The 10,069-nt window shown below is 44.2% G+C and overlaps 2 protein-coding genes across 5 annotated transcripts in view; one reads left to right on the plus strand and one right to left on the minus strand.

Moving 5' to 3' along the window:
• LOC120824183 (disintegrin and metalloproteinase domain-containing protein 10) overlaps positions 1–3,033 on the plus strand; it is an 18,914-nt gene extending 15,881 nt beyond the window's left edge. The window contains exons 13-15 of the mRNA XM_040184832.2: positions 1–64; positions 334–554; positions 2,309–3,033. The exon at positions 1–64 is cut by the window's left edge and continues 36 nt beyond it. Coding sequence (XP_040040766.2) covers positions 1–64; positions 334–554; positions 2,309–2,413 — 390 coding nt within the window. The 3' untranslated portion in view covers positions 2,414–3,033. The remainder of the gene's footprint in view (positions 65–333; positions 555–2,308) is intronic.
• Positions 2,954–7,752, minus strand: lpl2a (lipoprotein lipase 2 a). 4 transcript variants are annotated; one of them, XM_040184834.2, is made up of 10 exons: positions 7,459–7,752; positions 6,695–6,891; positions 6,428–6,607; positions 6,118–6,229; positions 5,762–5,995; positions 5,009–5,251; positions 4,783–4,903; positions 4,286–4,504; positions 4,065–4,172; positions 2,954–3,991 (listed from the first exon to the last, which is right to left on the minus strand). In XM_040184834.2, exons 1-10 carry the CDS (start codon positions 7,556–7,558, stop codon positions 3,985–3,987), a joined length of 1,521 nt encoding a protein of 506 aa, XP_040040768.1. In that variant the 5' UTR covers positions 7,559–7,752; the 3' UTR covers positions 2,954–3,984. The 4 variants fall into 4 exon arrangements, with proteins under 4 accessions (XP_040040768.1, XP_077964593.1, XP_040040767.1 ...); XM_078108467.1 differs by lacking the exon at positions 5,009–5,251; XM_040184833.2 differs by having other exon boundaries at positions 6,428–6,891; positions 7,459–7,711.
• Positions 7,753–10,069: the final 2,317 nt, after the last annotated feature.

Below are 10,069 nucleotides of genomic sequence, written 5' to 3' on the forward strand. Positions count from 1 at the left end.
CAGCAGTGTGACTGTCCAGGAGACTCGATGAAGGCGAAATGCCACATGTGCTGCCAGCAGCCCGGTAACCACAGGCCTTGTGTCCTTTACCACGTCTGTGTCAGTTTGTACTGAGGTTACTGTTATTAGATGACCTCAAAACCATGTGAGACGATTGTCCGTGGAGTCTTTTAGTCAAACTACTTTGAATATCTCATTTTCATGTGGTTGTGCAGGATGATTTATTGCAAATAAGTCTGATATTGATGCTGTAATGGAATTTAAATAGAATATATGCTACCCAAGCTTTTCATTTAGTTATGTATACATACATCTAATGTGTTGCAATGGCAGATAAGCCTGAGACCTGTGCCAGCACCACCTCCTCCGTGCTGTCCCGTCACTTCCAGAGGACGTCGTTGCCGTTGGTCGGCGGGGCTCCGTGCTCCGGAAACCAGGGATACTGCGACAAATTCCACGTGTGTCGTCTGCTCGATGCGGACGGCCCCATAGCGAGACTGAAAAACTCTTTCCTCCGTTTGGACGACTTCGAAGACATAGCGGAGTGGATGAAGGTGAGGGCTCCGTGTAACACATGAGAAACCCAGCAACATGTGAACCGACGATGTTCGACGCTGTAAAGGAGAAGAACTGCTGGATGACATCACGAGTCACCACAGTGGAGCACTCAGCAGCTACAGAGCCAGACATTCCTTCAGGTTTACTTACAAACATTAAAGGGGCTAAATTCACATTTAGAGCACATTGAATCCACGCGGCTCTCAACATGGTGACATGTTAGCTTGCTGCAGAACTAACGGTGCAGACACATGGCAACGGTGCTGGAGGCGCTAACAGCGTTTACCTGAGGTGGGGGGGGGGGCTACGCTCACATGCACTAAAAGGCACATTCAACGCGTCAAGCGATGCCAACAGAGCGTAGCAAAGCTTACATTGCAACACAAAGAGTGACTTATTCGCCGCAAGAGCTTTGGCTACTCCTTTGCTCAGCAAATAGCTGTTTTCTGCTACATTAAATGATTAAACTAGCAATAGTTTAATCATTAAACATTAGTTTATGCGGTGTAACATAAGTTTTTGTAGCACTAGCTGCTCGCCCTTGTTCCTATAATCAGTGTTTTCAGATTATTTTTAAAAGCTAATACCAGACTTTAATAAGTTATTTTGCTTTCGTTTGCTACTTAAAAAAATGGCATTGTGTTATTGTACACAGACATACTTCCTATGCTGATGTCCAGCTGTCTCCGATGTTTCAATCATAGCTGCCTTTGCAAATTAGTTCCTCGTGACAGCGTGGAGAATCAGGAATGCCAATTTGGGTGAAAGACCAGCGATACGTTTTACTGGAGACACAAGTTCGCCCTCAATTTGGTTGTTTCACCACACCTACAGCACACACCAATGCTCTAACGTGTTAGTCGGCTGCAAAGTAAAAAAACATGAAATCATTCCAAGCAACGTTTTTTCATCACAAAACATAAGATTAGTTATTCGTAACTCTGAGAGATCAATGTAGAAAATGTGGAGAAATGATTGGATAAACATTTTGAGTTTTGAAATCATCCCTGCAGTTTACTGCACACGACAATAGATCACAAAAAAGGCAGGTTTAGAAGTTCACACAAGAATAAGACGGATGCCAGTAATTAATCAACTTAACACTAAATAGAACCAGATTTGTTTGCCAAGCATGTGTGACGAAAAGGAATTTGATATTGTTTTTTGCATCTTTTTTGATGTCGTTACACATAAAGAAAATAAGAAAAAAAATGCAACGTAACAAATACAAGAATATAAATATTTCATGAATATATATTTAAAGCACCAATGTCGATTAATGTAGTTCAAAATACATTTTTATATACAAGTCATGTATTCAGTCATCTAAGATTAAATTAATCAAATACACACTGTAAGGTTTTTTGGGATTGATAGGAGCACATATTGCATTTGCATCAGTTCGTAGGTATCATGTGCAAACCAAAGGCACATTTGAATTAGAGCTACAATGAATAGTTATTGAATAAGTCGCAGCAAAGATCTGCAACGGTTTTGATCATTGTTTCAGTTAAAGAAAAAAAATATATATATATATATATATTCTGTGGTTTCAGTTTTTCAAATGAGATTTCTGAAAACAAGAGGAGGTTGAGCATTGAGCTTTGGATGTTATGTCAATTTCAGTTATTTGTTGTGTATCTTGTGACCCCCAGCGACCTGCTGCAAGCTGAGGACGTGGGTGGACTTTTCTAATTCAAATCCACTGTAATCCAAATGTGCATCTAACATTCTTACTTTTCCGCTGCAGGCTTATTGGTGGGCCATCCTGCTGGCTATCCTGGCCCTATCTGCAGGGATGGGCTGCACCGTCTGCCTCTGCGGCCACAGGCTTGACGCCGGCGACCTGGAGTGACCTCTGACTTCTGGTCGTCGCTGGAAATATCCAATATTTTAATTCAAGCCACGCAAAGTCCTTGGTATTCATTCAACTGGGAGTTTTGAGTTTTGAGTCACATTGAAGAGATTGAACTTTGTTCCGAGTGGCGTGTGGTCTGCAGGCGACCTGCTCTCAACGCGTCTCGTGCTCGTTTGGTAACAGATATCTCTGAAAAGCTGCTGTGTATAAAGAAGTTAGAACTACTTTAATTTGGCAAGTACATTTAACTGATAATACTTCCGCTACCACCAACGATCCACGTGACATAAATTAAAGGTTTATTTGATGTTTTTTCTAAAGCCGGCTCGATCGTGTGTATCTCTTCGTTCACATGGCGTCACAACTTCAAGGACGTGAAGAAATTTTAAGCTTATTTTTGAGTTTAACATTTCTTAACACTTTCATATCAAAAGCAGACGTGAGAGACGACATTGTAATCAAAATGCTTGGATCCCTATAATCTACTAACAATGAAACAACCTTGTGCTGGCAAGAATGAGCAATCACAATGAAACCTTTTCATGATTGTAAAGTTTATTATTGTTTTTCAGTCACAACTTGATGAATAAAAGTCAGGCTCAGGGTGGCCACTCAAACGGCGGTTTTGGTTTATTAAAGAATATATACCGTGCAATGAAGATTTACAAATATGTACAAAGTGGATTCATTTTACAGATTCAATTAATCCAGACATAAAAATATATAACAGTTTTCCAAACAACCAAATGAAACATTTGTACTAAGCTATTTACATAACTCTACAGGTAAATGGGATTAATAATCTCCCTGGTTTTCAGTGCAAACATTTCTGCAGTAGTTGAAGATGGAGACCCGGTGATCACGGTACCGATGTCAACAAGTCAAGTTTAGAACAAACAAAATCGCATTTATCGTGATTTAAAAGGTAAAATGCACAGAAGGAAACTGCAGTCAAGAAAAACTCGCCACAGACAGTATAACAAAAGGACTGTATTGATAATAACTCCCACTGAGCATAAATAAAACCTTAATAAAGGTTGTATAAGGTAAGTTGCATGTTTGAGGTAACGGCATATAAGTGGCATTTTACAGAAACGTAAAATGTTTGAATGTTATTAATCAAAGACATAAGCTTGATCTGCAGCCGCCGGTCTGCAGTAAGGCACACTGTTACAGGTCCCACCGTCACGTACAGTGCAGCGAGCCACGGTGGCGAATGCTGCGCCAGGAAGATAATACATAAATAAACTCAAAAGGAAAAGTCATCCTAACGGCGATGAGAAGAGCCTGCAAGGTTTTATTCTGCACCGTCATATGAGATTTAACTCAAGGTATTTCTCAGCACATTACCAACTATTAAGGTAAATAAGCATCTCTCTGACGTGACCACGATCCATCTAATTGCTAATTACGGCTAGTATGAAAAGCAAGCTATGCATACATATTTTACAGTATTCACACACAGGTTTTATTTTTAAATAACCAACGTCCTTTAAAAGGCATATGAATCAAAAAGTGCTGAAAGGCATTGGACGATGGATTCTTTTCCCCAGGGTCAGCGTTTCTTCTCATTTCCTGTGGAGAAGGAAGTTTATTTTGAAAAGGCACTGTTTACCTCTAATGGGGAAGAAGGCATCGGGTACTTTACCTTTTCAAAGTTCGTCTCTGGTTTCTCCTCCACGCACCCTTACATTTAACAAATGTGACTTCTTGCTGGAATTTCTGAGCTTCATTGTCTTTTACACAGAACACCATCCTGAAAGAGGAATTCATAAAACACAATCCATCTGCATTAGCGCTTCATCCACTGAAAATGGGTATGAGTATTTAGTTCTATATAAGCTTCTCTCTCAATGTAACGTATCTTACTTTTGTTGGGTCTCGCCTGCTCGGATGCGGATCTTGTGAACCTCCATGTCGTTGCTGTCTGAGTCACCGGACCACCAAGAAGAAACCATCTTCAACATGTTGGAGGCTGACCAACCGTTTGTCTCCTCCCATCTAAACTTCAGCATCAGCAGATCTCCGATATCCTTCTCCGTCACCAGCAAGAACGAGTGGGTCTTGTTCGTTGCTATCTTCTCCTTTCTGCCAAAGAGGAAATAGAGAGAAATGTTAGTGTTCTCCTTGTAGCCTGCAGTGACGTTTTATTTAGCCGAGCCTCATAAACGCTGCACCGTAAACCACGACGTAACCCCACTCAGCCGGCGCGAATGGTGCCAAGTCTGCGGTTTATGAAACTGTTTACAGTTTCACGCTGTTTTCTTTGAAGCACGGTGCGACTTGTGCAAAAGAACTCGCGACCCAACAAGCAACAAGTCACGGTGCTGCTCTTCTTCTCCTTTATTCATAAATCACCCACTCACAGTCTAAGCTCCAGGTCTTCGGCCTCTCCTTTGGTTCCGTGCAGCGAGACAGTGAGCGACGGCTCCATCTCTGAACGCTTCACCTGGCCGGAGAAGTGGATCTTCAGCTGGTAGTGGTAAACTGTGGAGAGAGAGAACATTCCGGTTGACCACCTCCGCTGCGGCGTATTCCAACGCGGAACAGCACCGGCGAAAACAAGCCCCACTGCTGGTTGAGTCCACCAACCTCGGAACGGCATGGAGGCCCGGGTCCTGGTGTACATCTGAACGCTGCCCGCCTGGCGGACCCTGCTGACGCCGTAGCCCACCGCGTTGCAGCGGCGTTTTCGGCAACAGAGACACACGCCGCGGTCGAACATGTCGCTGCTGCCGCATCGGTAGGCCACGGCTGTTTCCCGCTCGTTCAGCAAGGAGTCGATGAACAGGTGGACCGAGCGCTCGTGTTCGCACTTCACCGCGTCCGTTACCGCTGAGGAGGAAAAGGGGGGGGACCGCGTCACGTGCGCGCATGCATAACTACGTCAGTGTGTCGCTTTAGCTCGTTTGCTCACTGCAGTTGTAGCCGAACTATCGCCAGCCTCTGACTATTTTCAGCACGCAGTAAATAGGGTCATTGTGCAACTCGCGGAAACAAAGTTCCAGTGGTGTTGTAGCTTCTGGACAACAAACTCTATGTGTTTCTACTAACATTCACATGACGTTGCCCTTGTAACCTGTTTGCAGCATCGTTGTCTAAGAGTTGGTTATAGTAGAGCAGCAGAGGGGTGGAATCGAGTTGGATAGACTTAGACTTGGACTCAAGTCCGACGTGACAAAATCATAACAGAGAGTCAACTTAACGTTAACGCCGATGACGTGATGATCACACGTAACATGAACTGGGCTTTTTGATTGTAAAATATTCAAGCCTAAAGTTGGAAAAGAGATAGAATCACAGTCATTTAGTTACTGTAACTAAAGATTTTTCAGTTATTCTCACCGAATATCCCCAGGTTAGCGATCTTCTCCAGGGCCCCTCTGAGGTTGCAGCCCGGCTGGAAGTTCCCTCCGTTCGGATAAATGTCGATGTGGCCGACGGGTTGTCGGATCCCGATGCTGAGACCCAGGGAGCGCCGCGTGAAGGTGTGGAGGACGTCCACAAAACGAGCGTCGTCGGGGGACAGACGCCTGTGAGCATGCTTGCCCTCAAAGTCGGGACCGGCCGGGTCCAGACCTGCGGAAAGAGACGGACGACAGTGAAATAAATAACCAAATCGACTCCCAATTAATGAATTGATTGCAGTTAAACTGCGAGATGTGTTGTGACGAATGCCGTGTCGTGAAGGTTTTGTTTACCAGTTATTCTTCCAACTTTATTAGTCGCATGGCTCCCGGCGAATCCTGCCACATGGGCCCCGAGGCTGTAGCCAATCAGGTGGAGGTTCTCTAGAGGCATGTTGGTGGTTTCCTTTAACCAACCAAGTGGTTTTGTTAAAAAACTGGCATAAAAGTCACCAGTACAAATATGAAAATGAATAGCTAGTTTAGCAGACATGCTCTTGTAACTGGAAAGTACTGTTTTGTAAAAAAACACACAGGTTTTCTTCCTTTACCGGTAAGTGAAAAAAAAACATGTGACTACTTCATCAGCCTCTTGCACACTGACCTCGATCCAGTCGATGAAGCGAGCAACCTCGCGTCCCACTTCTCTGGTGTTCTGAGCGGCGACCGCGTAGTGGTTCTGTGCCGAGGCGAGCCAGTCCACCACCACCACGTTGGCCGTCTCCTCCCTGGCGTAGAGAGCCGAAACCAGCTTCGTCACCCAGCTTTCAAACATGCCACTCAACTGTTTAAAAAGAAACACAGTCGGAAACTCTCTGATGCAACAACGTGGTGGCTCCTGGTGAAAGTGGTGAAAAGCGGCACCACTCACCGTCCATCCGTGGATCACCAGGAAGGTCTTGGAGGTGCTGTTGAAGGTGCAGGCCGCCAGGGAGTCCGGTTTGCCAGGAACGATGTAGCACAGGTCATCGTCGGGGCGGGAGGCTTTGCGGAGGGAGAATTTGGCGGCCGGTTGATCGCCGGCATCCTTGTGCTCAAACAATTCCGTCAGGGGGTCGAGTAAGTTATCTGACGGACGAGACAAAATGTGAGAGGAGAGAAGAGAAGAAATCCCTCCGTGAAGCCGGTGTTTTTGTCAGATGTGTGAGGCTGATCTGAAGGTCTCCAAGACGGCTGACTAGCTAACGGAGTAAATTGCTCCGATAAGACCGTGGCCCCTCGGGGGCCCCACAGTAAATGCGCTTCGACAGGATCCGTCCTGAAAGGTTACAGGGGATCACTTGGTCGGGCTCCATGGAAACCACAGGGAGCTTTTCCCAGCTTTGTTCCTGCCACCTCACCGGCTATAATCTGTGCAAGTTTCAGGGCTCTTGGCACAGTCAGCTGACTCAACTCGACCAGGGGATGTGCTGGTTTTCAGAGTGTGTGGGGGGGTTGAAAAACATATTTCATTGAGAAAAACGTAAAGCTGGATTTTTTTGCAAAAAGCACAAAGGCAACCACAGACGCGCCATTCGCAGTAGCCTATAAACAATCAACTGTATCGTCAGTCCAAAGTTTGCACACCGATGCGCGTAAATTACACAGAAATATCCTCCACAGTCCCGTGACAGTGGAAGGAAACCGGCCGCTCACCAAAAATAGAACCGGTGCGCTTTTCTTCCAGAGAAGTCACGTGCTGCACAGCTGCATTCAGCGCCAGAAAGTACAGGAGCCGAACTCGCCACACTTTCATAGCTTTCTCAGCCTCTTCCTGCGGGAGAAAAAGGTCTCGGACAATGAATCGGATCGATCGGACCTCGTGTTCCTTCCTCCTCGGGATCACTCAGTGCGTCCTGTTGCGCGCGGAGCGCTGATATCTGAACCACCTTGAACTTTTCCGTGTCTTAAATAAGCACCTCTGACAAGTCATTGGCTGCAGAGCCCCCGGGCGGGGGGGGGGGGGGGGGGGGGGGCTGGAAAAATATGTGTTTGTTAAATCATCAGCAGAAGAATTCACAAGGCTGGTTGGCAGGGAAGGCTCATTAAAACCGCTACGAGGTAATAAACATGTTCCTAACGTCAACACAGAATGCTAAGAAAGGACGATACAATTATTCATACAGCAAATGTTGAACACAATTATGATAATAATGTAATGCAAGAAATAAGACGATAACTTAAAAAAGAATTCATGACATCTAAGATGAACAGCAAGTTTGACAAAAAGGAGTTTAATAATGATTATAATAACTTGATTCATACGGCACTTTTTTAACTTCAGTGCATCACAACAAGAAACAAATTGTTGACCTAACTATGAAGTACAATAAATAAGGTGGCCCATGTAGTGAACCTCTGGCATCGGCCATTCTATTCTTCTGCCAGCTGCACTTCACAGCACTAAAACACGTGTGACCTTGGTCTGCGGCGTGCAACATGCAAAGCGACTGTACATTCTGTCCACAGATTAAACCAGAGGTCATGAAGGTCATCAGTGATTAGTCTACCTGACACTCCAGGAAGCCTGGCGGGGACATAAGAGCCCCTTTAAGGCGACGCGGGGCCCCTTGTTACTTATCTGCTGTCATAGAGAGAGAGAGAGAACACAAACCTGCATCAAGCAGTAGTCATTATAATTTTAATTGTGTGTGCTGAAAGCATGTGAAGCATCAGGTTTTTTTACTATTTTTATTGTTGTTAAGAACACTGTCATTGACTATGCTTCGTAGGATATTAAAACATTTTTGCAAGAAAAAAAGTACTATTTTAGCTTCAGGTATCCTCAAGCAGAGACGAGGAGGCAACCGCGGTCTTTGAAGTTAACTTGTTTCTTTCTACACAACCTCAGATTTGTTTCACATTCAAACAGCGAGTCACAAAAGGCCTCATACAAAATGAAATACTCCCACTCAAGATAAGGTATAAATATCAAGTCTTGATATTTAGTAAATTGTGTTAAAACAAGTTACCATCTCAAGGGAAAATACCTGTAATCAAGATCGGCAACATTTGTATGTTGTGTGTGTTAAAATTTGTAATTGTTGTCACCACGCAGTCAGAGACGGCTATTACAAAAATTCCATAGTTTCCAATGACCTCTGACCTTTGCCCCATTGCATGAAGCAGCTTACTCACTGTGGGTTAAAATGTTGTAGGTGCCAGCTGGGGGATTGTGTGCTAACGTTTGGGAAAGACTACTTGGCTTCATAGTGGATATTTTGTTGCCTAAAGCTCCAAGATACCAAAATAAGCAAGCAGAGGATAAAACTACAGAAACTCCCTCAACATAGTTTCCACACAGTTTGTTATTAGGCTTGTTCCTGAGCTGGTTTCCAGGTACGGCACGTGATCACATGTGTGATGTTGTGATGATGCTTCTTGTTGGTCCTAGACAAACACACGCCTTTGTGAACCCGCACAGAGCCACGTACGGTCTGTGCAGGCTGCTTTTCCTCTGTAGCCCAACATGGAACAATTTAAATGGGAGAAAACATTTTTGAAAGTCAGGTCGACATTTGATTTGATCAATTCTAAACTTTATGACAGGATTCAGCTGAGGAGCCGATCAACATTTCAAGTGTCATCTTTACTTTAGCTTACAGTTCCCAACCTTTTTCTTAACACCTTTCCTGCCTTGGGCATCTCTTCCAAAGGAACTAATCCACAAACTAAAGTAATCGAGACGTAATGTTTTTCTTACTGTTGAAGGTGTTACGTAATATGTTTTGAATTTCTAGCAAAGCCGGTTTAGTGATAACAACCAAGTCTAATCCCGTACGGTTGAAATATGTTGGACGTGGGTTTCGTCGGGTGATCGACAGCGACCTTTAAGTTTGACGAGCGCGAGTGTAAACCCAGATGTAAGTTTCATTTAAAAGACAATGTGGCATGTTGTGTTAGAATCATTTAAAAGTACCCGAGTTCATTCGTTTTGGGATTAGATTTCTCAAAAGCTTCCACCAACAACAAATGGTTACCAACGTTAGTGAGATTCATCCCAGATGTGGTGGTACAGGTTCAAACGCCGTCCATCCAAGAGCCGGACAATGTTTTCACACTGGAACCGACTCACACTGCCGGCATTAACATTAACATTATCACGACAGGGGGGTTTATTTACATTACACGAAGAGACGAGCACGTTATGTGAGCAATGCATTTTGAACACAACAACAACAAAACGTTTGGGTCTAAATGTAAATGTGTTTGAAATATTTCCTTTTTACAAGAGCCTTCAGTTGTTTGAAAGTTTACACAACTCTCT

Source organism: Gasterosteus aculeatus, chromosome 8 (assembly GCF_964276395.1).
Source record: "Gasterosteus aculeatus chromosome 8, fGasAcu3.hap1.1, whole genome shotgun sequence".
Taxonomy (NCBI): domain Eukaryota; kingdom Metazoa; phylum Chordata; class Actinopteri; order Perciformes; family Gasterosteidae; genus Gasterosteus; species Gasterosteus aculeatus.